General features: G+C 46.6%; 1 protein-coding gene across 1 annotated transcript in view; it reads left to right on the forward strand.

The window, feature by feature from the left end:
- DNER (delta/notch like EGF repeat containing) overlaps window positions 1-2424 on the forward strand; it is a 184785-nt gene extending 182361 nt beyond the window's left edge. The window contains exon 13 of the mRNA XM_081142149.1: window positions 1426-2424. Coding sequence (XP_080998275.1) covers window positions 1426-1537 — 112 coding nt within the window. The 3' untranslated portion in view covers window positions 1538-2424. The remainder of the gene's footprint in view (window positions 1-1425) is intronic.
- The last annotated feature ends 15272 nt before the right edge of the window (window positions 2425-17696 follow it).

Raw genomic sequence — 17696 nt, forward strand, 5'->3', positions numbered from 1 at the left:
GAGACCCAGTTGGCTTTTGCGCTGGTGCCCCTTTCCGAGCCTCAGACTACGCAGGCCTCACTCAGTTCAGGCATGCGGACCGCAGGCTGGGCGCGTTTATGCGCACAGCCCCGGGCCTTCGCGAGGCTTAGCAGTTTAGGCACGATTTTATCGAAGCCTTTCTAATGCTGCAGTGATAGCTGTGGCTTCTCGGTGGTAGCATGCTTAGCTCTTTATCTCTGCATTTGCCTGGCGCCCATCTGCCATGGTTTATGCCTCTGTGCTCCTGGAGGCCAGTAAATCCTGAGTGAATGTGAATATGAGATGGAAGAATATTTAAAAGTAAAAGATCATGTGAAAAATGCAACGCTTCTCATTTCCCACTCGATTCTACTCTTCTCTATACGTGAGAAGGCAGACTTTTCAAGATATCAAAGAAACAGGAAAGGGGGCAGATGACACGTACGCCATGCTGAAATAAGCCCCTTGATGTCCTAGGGTGCTTATCCGGGCAACCTTTTTAAAATATTAGCTTCTTTTAAAATCTCTTTTCTAATGGGCCCCACTGGACTTGAGACAGTTAAACCATGTTGTCTGTAACAGGCAGGAGGGGTGGTGGGTTCACGTGGAAGGGCGTGTGAATCCTCCTGACTCCAGGGGATTTGGGGGAAGGTGAGTCTTGAATTGAAGAGGCCACCCAGGAGTTGAATTGGCTGTATTGTAATAATCACCATCTCGACACTGGTTTTTCAGCAAGTCCTGAAAGTGGAGTTTGATACCCATGGCTGCTGCCCGTCAGTCCTGCTGTCAGGGAGACTCAGAAGCACACAGATCTGTTGGGACAATGACTTTGTGCTCAGAGAGGAACGTGGGTGTTGGGGAGTGATAGGTGGGTGGGACTGGATGGCACATTCTGTGGACAAACACCTTTTTCGAAGTCATTTCCCCTCTCGTCCCTTCTCCGTGTCTTGGGACCTCAGGAGACTGCCGAGCCTTCGCAGCCCTCCTGCTAGTCCCCCGCGACGGTCTGTCTGTCCAGGGTCCAGGAAAGACCACCCCACCCCACCACTGCGCATTCCAGGTGCCAGAACGAATTAAAATAAACTCCTCTCCTCGTCCTTATGGGCCTCAGAAGGAAAAGACAAATCAATATTCGTTCTTTAAAATCCTATTGTAGAGCTGTCACGGCTGGCTGCTTTGCCAAGATTTAACCTACAGGCTTCAACATTCATTTGGACTCTTGCATTTTGTGAAATCCATTTCTTGCCTCCTGCACTGAAGACTAATATTTTTACTCAGTATTACTACGAGGAAGTCTTAAACTTCTGTACTTACTAGAGGATATACTTGTTAGGATAGTTTTAATATGTTATTGCTACCATTTGCCTTGAGTAGGCCCTGAGATCCAATGTCAATCTAACTAGAGTCCTCTCTCCCCGATTTCAGGTTTGGAAAGAAATCCCGGCCCGCGATGTACGACGTGACCCCCATCGCCTACGAGGATTACAGCCCCGATGACAAGCCTTTGGTCACACTGATTAAAACAAAAGATTTGTAATCATTTTTTGGATTATTTTTCAAAAAAGATGGGATACTACACTCATTTAAATATTTTTAAGAAAATAAAAAGCTTAAGAAATTTAAAATGATAGCTGCTCAAGAGTTTTCGGTAGGATATTTAAGAACTAATTTTCTGCAGCTTTTAGTTTGAGACACGTATTTTAAAAACTGAATTTGAGAAGTCCATAGACTATGTCTCCATGTACTTTCAGCTCTCTAGACCCTGTGCTTCGAGTGGCGTGTGGTCTTTCCACGGTAGACCCTGTCGCGACACCCAGACTCACTTCTGCGGTTGTCACAGAAATAGTCTCATCGAGAAGTTTCTAGTTGGCGTGCGAGTGCCGGCTCTCTGAGTAGTTAGGAAACACGTAGAGTATGACACGTAGTACAGTATACCCGTGACTTAAAAAGAAGTCTGAACTGTTGTTTTGTGAAAAAGAAACTAGTTACCTTTACTCTTCCTAACCCGGGTGAATTGCTTCGCCTCATTCCGTGCATGGGTAGTGACTTCTTTCTGCACCGTTTGGTTGAACCTCGCGGAAACGTCCTTTTGAGTTTGTTTCTGGTCGTTTTCGTAACAGTCGTCAAGCTAGGCCTTGGAAACGTAGGTCGTGGAAGGGCCTAGTGAGGCAAACTGAGATCGAGTGGGATCTGTAGTTTGTTCAAAGTCAAGGTCTTTTCAATGTGAGTGAGCTTTGCATTGGAGCTGTCCGTTGCTAAGGGGTAGTTCAGGAGGGAGGGCCCCGGCCCTGCCGTAGCCAGTGTTTCTCATAGTGCATCTTTATTTATATCCGGGGCATTTTCGTGGCTGTATCTGACTGGTATGTGCTTCTTCTGATTCTTGCTAATTTCAAAGAATATTGAATAAATGTTACCAAGTCAAGGAAGCCCTTGTCTCTCTTTCTTTTAAAATGACGTAAAACACACAGTTTCAGGGGCTCCAGTTCTCAGTAAAGAACACTGTCATGATCGTGAGTCAGGTGGTGCTCTGTACAAATAAAAATACAACAGTGACAGTCCTCCAGAGGCGTGCCACGGCGAGATTCTCCACGCCAGCGGGCTGCGGGGAGACCTTCGCAAACATCCCTCATTTGTACACGGAATATAGGAGGCTCTCGCTAATGGGTTACTGACTTAATGAGCAAACTAGTGTGTGGAACTTGAGTACTGTTAGTTAATAGAAATAAGGTAAATATTGCCCAAATTTCCATTTCAATATTTCCCACTACACTTTGAAAATACCCCCCCTTAACCACCTCTATAAAATAGGTATAAATGCACCCCAGTTACACAGGAGGACATGGTGGGTTACCTACTGTGCACATGCAAACATATAACATGAAAATCACAACTGTAGTATATCCTAAACGTGATCCATCCGAAACTTACATGTAAACTGTAATGCAGATGGAATACTTAATTTACCAGAACTTTGTTCAGTTATGAGTATTGCTCATGTTTCATTAAAACACAATTCCTACAATTTTTAAAATTTGAGATATAAAAAAAGATATAAAACATTTTGGATTTGATATTGTCATTAAACCACCCCGTTTTTCACACTTTAAATGTTCGAAGGAGAACATTCCTGTGGCTGCCAGAGCCCTTCCCTGGGCCTTCTGGAACCCTCCAACCTCCTAGTTATCCGTGAACCATCCCTACCTTCTCGTAAACGTGAAAGATGGAAAAAAACCCCACAAGTTTTCATCTTAACTTGTGCAACAGAATTTGCCAGTGAAATGCAGCGTGTGGGAGTCTTGAGGTTCACTGACATCAGAAAAGCTTCTAGGTGTGATGTGCAGGGCACTGTGGCCTCGAGAAATGTCTTACATGCTGCCCTCCTGTGCCCCTGAAATGAAACTGCTCAGCAAATATCGCTGGGTCCTTAGAAACCTCAAGGCAGCTTAGAGCCAGCCTGGGCTTAATTATGTTTTGCATCTAAATTCTGTGCTGAAGTCCCAGGGTCATTAAAATAATTTTATCTTCACCTGGCAACATTTGGCAAGGCCAAGAGGGGCCTGGAATCAGGTGGGAGGGAGGGTTTTAGGCAAAAAGTACTTAAGACGCTTTTCCTTCCCTCACTTCTCTCAAAACATCTGTTCCTGAGCCTACAAATGACATCGCTATACACCCACTCTCTGATGATTAAATGACATAGGGCAAAGCATTAATATTTTTAGCCTAAGCGTTTGGCAGTGAGCTAAGAACAAAGTGTGGACATGGTTGGTGGGGCACCTGTGGGAACACACACAGACCTTGCTCGCGTCCACCTTCCCATCTTATCTGGGTTGCGGGGTCCACAGACACCTCCATCCGCAGGAGAGCGGTAGAAACGTGGGCGCATGTTGAAGTCTGCTGTCCCACTGACGCCCCCTCGCACCCAGGACAATGGCCGTGCTCTGCGTCGTCTTATTGATCTTCATTTGGAAGCTGCTTAGATCATATGCTCTCAACTGAATCTCCCCAATTCTGAAATTCATTGTATGTGATGCCCCTGAAGGGACTAGTTTGGAAAACTAAACCTTTTATCAATTACAATTTGTCTTTTGAAAGCAAATTAACGGAGCCTACGGCTTCAGGGTATGGGCAGGCTTGTCCGGTTCTGACAGTCTGAGCGCCGACACCAAAGACGTTGGAAGGCAGGGGCTCGCGCACTGGGACAGTCAGAAGTAACAGCTCCCTGAGCACGTGTGCGTCAGGCAGGTGGGAGCAGGAAAAGCCACACACAGGGACCCTGGCTCCCGAGTTCAGGCTTGTTTTGAACCAGACCTTCATCTAAGAAACAAGTGAAGACAATTCCTTGGAAGAGCGTGGCGAAGGGACGGTAAGCGCTGCCATCTGCCAGCTCACTGCAGAGGGGTGGAACCTTACTTGAATCATTCACTTGCTCACAACTTCGGACGAGTAGTTCTGGGCCTACATGTCATAGATTTTTATCTCAAAATCAATAAAAACATTAAAAAAATAAAATCCTTTGCTCTTGAACCTGGTTGAGGGGCCTTGGTCCCCAGCCCCTTCGGTCCCCCCTATCCCAGTGATCCCTGAGGGGGTGGGGGAGCCATGAGACTCTCTCAGAGGACAGCTTGAAAGCCACTGGACTGACTGATATAGGGTGTCCCCAAAAAGTAAGGCAGCGTTTATTAAAATACATTTCATTTTTAAAATTGAGCTATCAGCTGTTAAAGTGTAGAAACATTTTTGGGGGAGAGCCTGTCTATCCCCAGACTCTTCATCCCCCATGTGTCCATCCGGCCATCCATCCAACAGGCGTTAACAGCGCTCAGCACGCCTGAGGCTGGTGCTGGCCATACCTGAGGCAGGCGTCGTTAGCTGTGGGCCACACAGACGTCCTGTTTAGCCCGTGGGCGTTGGAGGCTGGGAGGAAGACAGCGATGAGAAGCGGCCCCTGATAAGGGTCTTATGGGGGCTCCTCGCAGGGACACCTGCAGATCTCTGGAGAAGCCAGGGACGGCTCCTCCATGGGTAACTTCTGAGTCAGGACCTGAGGATGGGTAGGAATCGCCCAGTGAAGGGAGGGGAAAGAGTGTGAGGCCTCAGACTGAGCGGGCACATCTTAGGAGCTGAAAAGTGTGGAGTCCGGGGAGAGCTTCCACGCTCAAGGTCACGGTGAGCACGCGTTGCTCTAAGGCCCAGCAGTTTCGCTCCCAGGCGGAAGCCCAACAGCAACAAAAGCGTGGGCTAAAAGCGTCTCGCACAAGAATGTTTATAGCCGTTTCGTTCATAATAGTCTCTAATACGGTAGAAAACCACTAAAAATTAAAATGGAAAGAACAGAAATACGCAGCAACATGTCTGAATGTCACAAAGTAAACGCTGAGCAAAAGTGAGGCAGCAGAAGACATAACACATGATTCTGTTTGTGTGAGATTTTAGAGCCGCCAAAACCAATTTATGGAGCTAGAAACCCAAAGAGCACTTGCTTTGGGTGTGGAGGGTGGGAGGTTTGACTAGAAAGGGGCCTGGAGGGCAGTTCTGGGAGATAGAAATAATCTATGTCTTGATTTGAGGGATAGTAACAAGAGAGTATGCACCTGTCAAAAGTCTTCAGACTGTACACTTAAGATCTGTGCATTTTACTGTATATAAATTTTTACAAAATTTTTAAATCTGTAGTTTTAATGGGGGGGTGGTAAGGGGTGGGTTGCTTTGTACCAGGACAGGAAGCAAGCCAAGGTCCCGTGTTGGTGGGGCAGGATGACCATGCTACAGAAATTCAAGCAGAAATGAAATTCAGTTAGTGCATTATAAGCCTCAGTTTCTGGATTGAATCAGAAGCCCCATGATTTTGCAATGGAGGTTTTGCAAGAAGGAATTTCCATGCTAGATATTAAAATTTTCTAATCCGAAGATTAAAATTTAACCCATAGACACATTCCCAGACTGCTGTGAGGCAGTAGAGACCAATGGACAACCATCATCATCTTTCTCCTGGCTTAATTGAAAATCTCCAAGTTGCTAAAGAGAATGTTCACAAAATGGAAATCTTTTTATTATTAAACTAGTCCATGTGGAAAATACTCCATGGCCAAATTATATTTTAATAAGGTGATTTCCTACTTTCTCAAGTCAAAAGGCCCTTTAACAATTTGAAATTCTGATACTGTGGTTTCCTTATATTGGAAAACAAGCAACTCTTGCAGTCTTTCAGAAATGTGACTCCCGTGGGGAATTTCAATTTGACTCATTATAGCAGGATCTTTCTTGCAGTGAGAGGGATATAAATCCCTTAAGGATGTATAGGGTATAATACATATACAAAGTGGTCCTTAGATAATTTTAGGCAGACCTACCCCAACACACACACACACACACACACACACACACACACACACATTTTGGTCTGGATAATTGTTTGTAGGGGCTGTCCTGTGTATTGTTGAATGTTTAACAGCATCCTTGACCTCTACCCTCTAGATGCCAGTAGTACCTCCCAGTTTGTCCCAGATATGTCCCAGATATTGTCAAATATCCCTTGGGGGGCAAAATCACCCCTGGTTGCGAACAAGACAATCTCATTCCTTTTCATTTTTTCCCATCTGCTCACCCATTCTCGCTCATGCAGTTCACTCCATCTGCTCATATTACAAATCTCCTGAGTCCCCATTGTGTGTGGTGCAGGTAGTGTTTTCAAACGCCTCCTCGCGACCCACCGGTGTTCCACGACTACTCTAGGGCTGGAGAGCCAACAATGGGCTACTAATTCCAAAGTGTTGAATTCTGTACATGTCTTGCTCTTTCATGATTTAGGCTGATTAAAGGTTCTCTTTGTAACAAAATAACTTGCACTTACTCTTTCAATAAAAATAGCTAATGTTTATTAATGCTAATTGAGTGCTGGCCAAACTTCTGATCAGGTTGTGTAGATTATCTGCTTTAATCCTCACAATAACCCAATGAAGGTGGGGGCTTTTATGAATCCCATTTTTTAGGGGAAGAAACTAAATCCTAGAGAGTTTAAATAGCTTTCCAAGGTCCCACAGTTTTGTAGCCATAGAAACAGTTTTAAAACATGGAATCAGAGCTGCTGCTCATAACCACTATTTATCCATCCACCCATTCGCCCATCCATCCATCCATCCATCCTCCATCCCATCCCATCCCATCCCATCCCATCCCATCCCATCCCATCCCATCCCATCCCATCCCATCCCATCCCATCCCATCCCATCCCATCCCATCCCATCCCATCCCATCCCACACCATCCCATTGGTCCATCCATCCATCCATCCATCCATCCATCCACCCACCTACCCATCATTAATTTATTAGACCTTCTTTAATTAACTCATCCAGCAAGTATTTATTAAGGGCCTATGATACACCAGTAAGCCCTTCCCTTATAGGAGACGAGTGCCGAGGCAGCCGATGGGCCAGGAATTGCTCACAGTCCTGGGTATCACAAATGTCCTCGAGGTTATTGGTCTATATGTCTTAACAGCAGTGGCTGTAGGGAAGCTCCCTTCTGAGTCTCAGTTCAGAAGACAAAGGACAAGAGCTGGCGCCGAGCTTTGGGCTCGGCAGTGGGGCTCCCGGGACAGGCGGATGCGGGCCTTTGCGGCCGTCTTCCCAAGTTCCCCACTGGGCTGCTCCTCCCCGCCCCGGGCCGCGTGAGGCCGCCAGTGGCTATGAAGAAGGCGCTGTCGGAGAGACAGCCACGCTTTTCACACCGACGTGGGCTTCCTGTGGCTGAGAGGTGGAGGGTGTTTGGAAATCATTCTGTTTTGCCCTCACTCTACAGATGAGCCAACCGGAGCAAAGGAAGACTGGAAGATGATTTCCCCAAGGCCAGTGGGGTACCAGTGCTATTAAGAAGCAGAAGATGGGTTCACGTAGCTGGAAGGGAGGGCCGCACATCTCCGGGCACACGGTACACAGTAAATAGTAGCTCCTTGATCCTGACGGGCCTCGTCTCCACGGACCATCCTGAGGTCAGCTGAGTGCACGGAAGACAGAGGTGGTTTGTACAGAGATCAGGAAGGAAAGTCAAGAGAATCACTTTACGGAACTTCGCTTGTCGCCACAGGAACATGTTGGCACAACTCGTCTTCCAGAAGGCTTATAAGTGCTTCAGCTCTGAACTCGGGGGATTAAGTGCAGAAAGCTTTCAGCGCAGAATAATAGTCATGTCGAAAGCAGGCAGCAAGGGACATGACTCATGTGCTTTGTGCTTTATATGAATTTTAAGGTGTGCTACAAATGAATTTACCTTGGTTCTCAGATAATCTCAGATGCTAGTGCTGAGATAATAATTACATGATAGAATAAGATCTGCAATTCAAACAGTTCAATGTGGAATTGTCTTTTGTGGAGGTGGGGGGTAAACCTGTGGCACTAAGGTTAAGTCCATGGTTACCGTACCGTCCATGGTTGGGTGGCCTGGCTGGTGTGGCTCCGTGGTTGAGCACCGACCTAGGATCCAGGAGATAGAAGTTCGATTCCCGGTCGGGGCACATGTCCGAGTTGCAGGCTTGACCCCCAGCAGGGGGCATGCAAGAGGCAGCCAGCCTATCAATGGCCCTCTCATCATTGATGTTTCTAGCTCTCTCTCCCTCTCCCTGTAATCAATAAATAAAATATTTTTAAAAATTTAAAACAAAACAAAAAACACACACAAGTGGGTTGGGTGCTTTTCAAGTCCCTATTTTCAGGGTTCAGCAGAGTCAACCTTTCTTGAAAAGCTACAACTGTTTGGATTGTCTCCATAAGGAATGCGTGGTCTCTACACCATTCCTCATGGTACTTCTTCCCTTGAAGGCAATCACCACTTAACACAGACAGGACCAATTTCCAGCTATTTTCTCCCAAGAAAGACTCATTCTCAGATCCATTGTTTCCAAGGCACCAAACAGCTTTTCCTTTGGCTCCTGCTGATTTTTTTATATGCTGACAGGACTAGATGGTATGGTCGTTCTGGGTGGAAACCTCACCTTTTATGCTTGTCCCACTTATCAAAAGTATCCATTATTTGTTACCCTTGCATACTCTCTTCTTTGCCTCTCCTACCCCATCACATCTGGGTGGTTGGAGAGTGTCAGTGAGCTCTTCCCAGCCCCAACACTTCCTTACCCAATTCCTTTATTTCCATTGTTCCAAAAGACTGTGTTTGTATCAAACCAGTTTCCCAAGCCTTCTTCATTTATGGGAACCACTGGCACGCTTGTGAAAATAACAGGCTCTGTGACCTTCTTCAGTGGAGAGTGATTCAACAAACATCTGTTCTGGGCCTGCGTTGGGCTAAACTTTGGGCCATGTCCTAACAGCTTATGGTGAACATATTGATTCAGATCCATTGTCTTCAAGAAACTGCAGTTGGGGAGGGGATGTGTTGAAAGCTTTGAGTAGAAAGTGGGCAGAGGGTATAGAATGTAGAAAATCCAGACAGCTTTCCGTGCGCTCAAGGCTGGGCCTGCTCCACAAGCAGGTCCTTTGGGTCAGCTCCGAGTAGGTGGGCTGCTATCTCGAGAGAGAAGGTAATGAAACGAATGATTGCCGATTATTTCTGTTCCAGCCTTGTCTATCCTTCTTAAACCCTACTCATCATGTTGGATGTTGCCCAACGATTGACACAAAATGAGTGCTGAGCAGTTTGCACTCGGGCTGGGGCCTCAGGGCATTTTTAAAGGTCATCGCTCATTCACAGTGAACTTGGAAGTAGAGATCACCCATTGCTTAGGGAGACCATCCAAAGACTAGGCTTAAAAAAATGGAGGATTTTTTTCCAGCGCAGTTGCTCATTTAAATCTGTGACAGAAATTAACCCCGATCTCTTATTTTCAAAGACCTCAGAATTTTAATCTATAAATTGTACATTGAATTTATTTGTATTAAAATAGATTTTTCTGTTCAAATTGCTCTCAGACTGAAATAACTACTTTCAGATCCCTGCATGGAAAGGAAGTAGACCAGGCAAAATTGGCAGAAGCCAGGCTTCTTGTCTTGCGTTTGCCTCAGAGTTTGGGGTTCCTTTCAGGTGACTGGGAGATGGCTGATCAATCTAGGGACCTGAGGTAGAGTGGGGGGACCTGGTGTGCCTTGAGACTTGGCTCCATGCGTCTTTTCTGAGCCTTGCCCTGGAAGTGGGTTTGGTTTTCAGTTATTCACTAAATGAAAGGCTCTGGAAGTCATTGCTCATCCTCCTTGCCCTTGCCCCACAGAGTAAAGCACTTTTTGCTCTTACTCTTAGGAGGAAATTTCCTCCTTCCTGAATGGCGATGAGAAATGGCAGTGCTGTGTGCCTGCAGGTGGACTCCCAAGCATGCAGCAGGAATACCTCAAAAGAGGGGGGCCCCCTTTCTTCCTGTTTCCCAGCAAGCTCTGTTTCGTTCAAATGACATTTGTTCAAATGACCTTATTCCTCAGGAAACCGACCTTCTGTTCTCAACTCATATTATTAAGCTTCGCTCTTATCCTTACAAAAGGCCTCCCCCCAAAGTCAAGACATACAGACCCTTCGCCACGTGCAGAGCTTGAGATCTGTCAAAGGGACCTTGATAAGGGCTTCTGCCCTGTGCTTATCCTTTGTGTCCACCTAATACCTGCCTGCTGGACAGTCCGTCTGCTTCCAGTAGGGGTCTTTACCAGGTATTCATCAATCAAAGTCCACTCTGCTTGGCTTCTCTAAGGTTGAAAGGCTTTTCTCCAGGCAGATTTCCACTTGGGCAACAGCACAGGCATTTTAAGTCACTGTTGAACAATTTCGCATTCTCACAGCATCCTGTTTTGTGGTTTCACAGACCGTGTGGAATGCAGAAGCTACTAGTGGGCCACTTCCCCTTCTGGATATTTCATTTTGTTCAGCTAGGAGAGGTCATGGTGGTTATCCTGGCCCATCCCTTGGTGGAGCCAGCTGTGTGGTTGAGCGTAGAGCTCATCGCCTTCTTGATTCTCAGATTTTTCCTTTGTAAAAGGGGGTGGCTCTTGGAGCCCTTTGGGACCTTGAGTTCTGGGATGCGTTTTCTGTTTATTGTCCAAATGTCCAGAAATCCCCTGCCCATCGCCAGTTGATACACAAGTACTTTAAAAGAATTGCTTCCAACAAATATATTTCCTAAATATATTTGCATTTTAACTGCTAGATGTTTTTTCTATAAGTTGCAGAAGATGTTAAATTTTAACACAAATACTTTATTTTTCCCCTTATGGCTTCTTCCATGGCTTGTACTCTCAGAATGTCCTTAGAGCAATGATCATATTTTTATTATATAAAAAGCTTAGAAATGTCAATATGTAATGTCCTAAAATTCGATAGAGTAGTGGGGAAAGAACATAGACAATTTACAGAAGAAATACTATGAATGCAAAAAAATCTCTGTTTAGTATGTCATCTGCAAATGGTGACAGTTTTACTCCTTCCTTTGCTACTTGGATGCCTTTTATTTCTTGTCTGATCGCTGTGGCTAGTACTTCCAGTGCCATGTTGAATAATACAGGTGAAATGGGGCACACTTGTCTTGTTTCCTGATCTTAGAGGAGAAACTTTCAGGTTTTCACCATTGAATATGATGTTGGCTGGGGGCTTGTCATATATGGCCTTCCTCAAGTTGAGGCGGGATTCTTCTATACCCACTTAGTTGAGCATTTTTTATTATAAATGGATGTTGAATTCTGTGAAATGCTTTTTCTGCATCTATCAGATAATTATATGATTTTTATTCTTGGTTTGGTTGCTGTGATGAATAACACTAATTGTTTTGCAGATGTCAAACCACTCTTGCATTTCTGGTATAAGTCCACTTGATCATGGTCTATGATACGTTTACTGTACTGTGGAATTTATTTGGCTAGTATTTTGTTAAGAATTTTGGCATCTATGGTCATCAGGAATATGGGCCTGTAATTCTCTTTCTTTGTGGTGTCTGGTTTTGGTATCAGGGTAATGCCAGCCTCATAGGATGAGTATGGAAGTGTTCCTCCCTACTCAATTTTTTGGAGTAGCTTGAGAAGGACAGGTAGTCATTCTCCTTTACATGTTTGGTAGAATTCACCTGTGAAGCCATCAAGTCACCTGTAAGGAAATGCTAAGTATAAATAAAGTAATGAAATGGCACCTTTCTCTTATAAAAATAGTAAAGTGCAAAGCGTCAGGGTGACCTTGAAGGAGCTGTGAAATTCACCTTCTCCTGTGCCTGGGGGCAGCAGCAGATCCCCTGAAATCTACCCCAGAAAGGCCTAAGTGAGATTATTGTTATTTTTTAACCCATTTTTAAATTTAACATTATTTTAGAAGCATTTTCCCTTCATTAAACATAGTCTGTAAATTCTCTGTTCAAATGTTTATTTCCCAGGGAGACCAGCCACGACCAGCACTAAAGAAAAGTCCCTATTACTCTCTGCACTAATTACTACCAAATCTACGAACACACACACACACAAATACATATATCCCACCAAACGATAAGCTGTGGGACGGCCGGGCCCCTCTCTCCCTTGCTCACACCTGTCTCCTCAGGGCCTGGGCTTAAGATAGGCACAGAGTGGGTGTCGGTGATTATTTGTTGAATGAACAAATGAATGGGAAAATGCTATGTAATACATGATTGGTTACTTTCTAAAATTTTAATCATAGAGTTCTCATTGGACAAGAGATTTCCAGATTTGCACTTGTGTCGGTCAAACTCCAATGATCACCTCTATGTAAACCTCCCTCAGCTTCCCTGAGGATTTCCTTCAGCCAGACCACCAGGTGAGGCCTGTGGGGGGTCTATGCAGGTTCCCCACTGGAGTTCTCTCTTAAGGCAGAGGCTGTCTTATTCATTTAGTACAGGGTCCAGACTACACCAGGGGCTCGAGAAATGTTTGGTGAATGAACCAGCTAAGCAGCAGGTGGAAGCAGAGGAGACGTCGTACCCCGTGGGCCTCGGCGCTGTCTCAGGCCCTCCAGGAGCTGAGGGCCAGGGTGGCCTGACCCCTGTGTGCCGCGCCTGGTGTCCAGATGGTTTCCTTGCCCACAGAGGCCTGTGGGTGGATGGCTGCCAGATGAGTCATTGTGGCCACTGAGAACCTCCAGGGAGCTCAGGCAGCCTAAGGAAGTGGGCTGTCTGCCCCAGGAAGCATTTTATAGATTTCAAGGATCAGAGGGGACCTCAGTGAAGAAATCAGATTTCATAGCCTTAACCTCAGGGGAGACAAATGTCTTCAAGAGTTTTCTGGGCTATAATTGGTCTTGTGTGGAGCAAGACCGCAGAAGCATCCTGGCAGAGGCCATTTGGGGCTCCAGGAGGGAGGTAGGACAAGGGCTGATGGGTTGTGTGCGTATCGGGTGGGAGACTGGAACCTCTGAACACTGGCTGGAGAGCCCGGCTGGCGAGGCAGCGGCTGGCTCCCTGGGCTGGGAGCCTGGGACACCGACAGAAGAAAGCCAGAGCTCCTTCCCACTTCCTTCCCGTGTGCTCTTTCGAAAGTTCCAGTCATCACTTTTCTCTCCCCTCGCCCACACATTGCTTGTCTTGGATTCGGGGTCTGTTTGGATGGGAGTTGGTCTTGGTTTGAACGATGCAGAACCAAGCCCCTTATTTTCCATGGGTACCATTTATGGGTTAGAAATCGGCGGCAAAATAGGAAAATGTGTGTTAGAGAGAACCATCTGCTTGTGGAACTGTGGGCGCAGGTTGTAAGGACATGAGCACTTCTACCAACTGGTGGCTCACAGGACTCGTTCTCTGTAGTGAGTTCGTAGTTTGCAAATCCCGGATGAGTCTGAAAGTTCTTGAGCTCTGGGGGGGTCAGGCTTATGGGATCACTTTCTTGGACCACTCCTGAGTGGCTGTGGCTGAAATCAGGCCACCGGCTGGAGGCTGCTGGCCCTGGGAGCTTCCCACACCACTGGTTAGCATCTCAGCTGGCACACAGACCCCCCTGGCCCAGGAAAAGCAGCTGGGCCCATGGCCGGCCTTTCTCTGGTCATCATTTCAGTGTTAGCTGTTCTGACTGGGACACAGGTACTTTGTTTCCTGATGGTTTAGGTGCATTTTAAATCCTGAAGGACTTTTGCAAAAGTAGACAGCATTTCTCAGCTCACTGTTCACCAGGTTTGGGAGACAGAAGCTGGTAGAAGGAAGGAGGGTTGTAGGAAGCCCCTGTAAATCACTTTCAGAAGCTGCGGGGCTGCTCTCGGACCCGAGGGAAGGAAATTGATGTTTATGGGGAGGGACTTGCTCCTGCTGGGAGCATTTAAGCCTTTGTCAGGCTCTGGTCCGGGGCTCAGCCATTTACTCTGGGTCTATGTGTGCGGAACCACATGAAAGGATGCTCTGGCAAATTGTAAGCTACACACAGCCGAGAATCACAAACCACTAATATCTACCACCTGCTGCACTCATTTGGCATTAAATAGCACCTTGGTTCTCTCTCTCTTTGGAGAGAAGTCACAGTTGTCAGGTCAGGATCCGGATGATCCATGAGATGCCACCCACCTGGCCCTGGAATCCTGTCTGAGACTGGTCAACTCTGGGGTTGAGGGTTACCAATCGGTGCACAGAGCTTGACACCTTGACCTTGAGGGGCATCCTTGCAGTCAGACTTTCTCTCAAGTCTGGCTCTCAAACTGGTGACTTAGGGCGGTCAGATGAAATCCAGGATGCCTAGTCAAGTTTGAATTTGGATAAAGAATGAATATCTCTTTAGTATAAGTATGTCTTATGCTACATACTAAAAAATTATTGGCAACATACTAAAAAATTATTGGTTATCTGAAATTCAAATCTAACTGGGCCTGCTGTGGTTTTATTTCCTACACCTGCCACTGAAGGCTCCACACTGAAAACTCCTGGGAGTCTCAGGAAATACTGATGTCTGGAACCACCCCACCAAGAAAATCTAGTTGGTTTTGATTGGGCCTGAACTCTGGAGATTTTAACAGCTTCTCTACTGATTTGAATATGCTAAGGATTTGACAGCCACTATCTAAAACAGTGACTTCTAAACGGTCCTCAGCTTTGCCAAGCTTCCAGACGTGCTTTTCCTTCTTAATGATCTAGAGCCCTTTAATGGCCTGCTTTCGTTAACCTGACACCATAGGCTCCTCAGCCACCCTGAGCCTGTTTTCTCAACTGTAGATGAGGGTGTGGAGCCAGGTTAATGGCTGATCCTCAACATCATTATCCATCAAATTGCCCCTAAGCGTGGAGAAGTGTGAGCTGTATCCCAAAGGGCCTAAAGCAGCCAGTCACAAGCAGGAAAACATTTCTGAGCTCTCCTGATTGAATCTTAATTATTCCTGTGAATTCTGTGTTTTCCTTTTATAAGAGACATGTGTGTGTGTCAATATACAAATAAGGAATTGTGGGGTTTTTTTCCTGTACAATGTTCACCTAAAATTGACAACACAGAAAGATGAACTCTTTATCCCACAATTTCATGGGCCTCCAGGTTCACCAGCGAGACCTCCTACAGGAAGCCCACCGTGACTGGAGAACCACAGAGGCTGCGCTCCCACGTGCTGTGGAGTTTGGCTCAATGATTTCATTCTGAGGCACTGCCCTTCCTCACCTGGAGAAATAAAGAGCTTGGCGTTAGGCCCCCGTGAGCTTGCTAATCAGCCAAGGCTCCTCCTTCCGCCTTAGTAACGGAGTCGATGAGTAGGGGGCAGGCTTGAAAATGGCCCACACTCAGAAACACGCCGAGCTCCATCTGGAGGAGGCGAAGCGAATGAATCACGGCATCTCAGCGACGGAGTTCTCTGTAAGTACTAACAGGAATGTTTTATGGTTTTTGGTGTTGACCCCTGGAAGTATGCTTACTCTCTATAGTTAGTGAGGAAAGCAGATTATGGAATAATACAGCCTGAAATATGAGAGACAGATGGGCTTGACCGCATCTAGGATGGAGGGAAGAAATTACATTCTCTAGACCCAAATTTACTAGATTTGTTGTAGCACCGTCTGCATCACCTGGGAGCTGGTTGAGATGTGGAATCTCAGGCTTCACCCCGCCCTCCCAGTTGGGATCTGCTATTTAACAGGATTCCTGGGTATTTCACATTCACCGTCAATTTTGAGAAGCCCTGCTTTCGACGCTCTGGGTTGATCCAATTGTAAAAACGACTATCTATTCCTTTTGCAGTATATGAATGAAGTTTAAAAACAAATTTGAAACTGTGCTTGTAAGATTAATTACCTAATCAATGTTTGCTGTAACTGCTCTTTAGTCCAAGCAGTTTCCATCACCGGTGCTGCTCTGCAGAGAAAGGGGAGTAGGTTGGGCCTGACTGGGTCAGCCACACACTCTCTGGGTCCAGCAGTTTCTCTGACCCCTGTTGGTCCCAGTTCTCACACCCTCCTGTGTCTGCATGTCCCTCCCAATGGGGACTGAGTGTGACTGCAGATGTGTCATGTCACTTGGGGCCACGGTGGCCGAGAACTAGGCCTCAGCTGCTGGCCTGGAGACAGCTCTTCCATGAGCTGACCATATTTGCTGAGTGGAAGGCCAGCTTTGTAGAGTTTGGTCTGGTCTGGAAACTGGCAGGGAAATATGATGGTTTCTTGAACTGTAAATAATGTTGAACAGATCCCTTCTTCTGGTAGTTTCCAAAACAGTCTGCTGTAGCCTGCTCAGGGCCTTGGGGGAGTTTTCAGTGGAGGGCGAAGCAAGGCTCTGTTGGCTTTGCTAATAGGATAAACAGTTCTCCTCTGGCTTGCAGACTGGTGGCAGCCCCACTGAGCGCTCTCCCTAAGCGTTTCATCACCCTGTAAGCCTTCCTATGAGATGGTAGAGAGCACAGAGAATGCGGGGGACAGGGCCACAATGTGGGAGCAGAAAGCCCGAACCTTTGGCAGGAACTGCGCTTTTAAGAAGAGAAGAGGGCGTCCACGTGGAATTATGGACCTATTACGAAAGGATCCCAGGGCTGTATCCTTAAGTCCCCCCCCCAGCCCTGAAAGCCAACTCCAGACTTACCCGCAATGGCACATGTGATTCCCTGGCCCTAGTGAGAAATGATCCAAAGGGAGATGCGGGGTGTAATGGGGCGTTACTAGCTCGCGGGTTAAAATGTGTCCAAGTCTAATTAGTAGAACAAAGGATAAACTCTTTGCCTCCACCGGGAGAGACACGGTGGCCTGGGTGACCCAGCCTGGCTGCTCCTGCCGGTCTGACAAAGATGAGCGGGGGACGAGCCCTGCTTTTGATGAGGCCGCGTGAGGTGGTGTCTGCGTTTCCCTAAAGGTCATGTGCAAACACGTGAGCCTTGCCAGAAACCAATGTGTAAACAGGACCGCAGAGGAAGCCCGGGCCCCAGGAACAGCCAGTCCCTGGACGCCTGGGAAACTGAACGGGCCCCTCACTGCCAGCCGCTGTCCCCGATTCTGCGCTGTTTATTTTTACCCTGTGTTTTCTGCCCCGAATGTTCTTCATTTAAACCCAAATGCTCTTTTAATATCAAAAAGTTGTGTTTCCTTCCCCCGACCCCCAACAAAGTAAATGTCTGAATGAGCCGTGCTTTCTAAAGGAAACGAATGCAGGTCACCTCACTCCTGAGTGGGTCAGGGGTCTGTGCAGAGGAAAGAGGCACCAAAATGGAGAGGGTGTCATTGGGGACATCTTCAAGCTCCACACGAGTACCTGATGGGGTTTTGCTGGGCCATCAAGTTGCTGGACTATGTCTGGAAGAGACTGAAAATGAAAGGAATTCTGTCCCTGT

Source organism: Miniopterus schreibersii, assembly GCF_964146895.1.
Source record: "Miniopterus schreibersii genome assembly, chromosome: 7".
Classification (NCBI taxonomy): domain Eukaryota; kingdom Metazoa; phylum Chordata; class Mammalia; order Chiroptera; family Miniopteridae; genus Miniopterus; species Miniopterus schreibersii.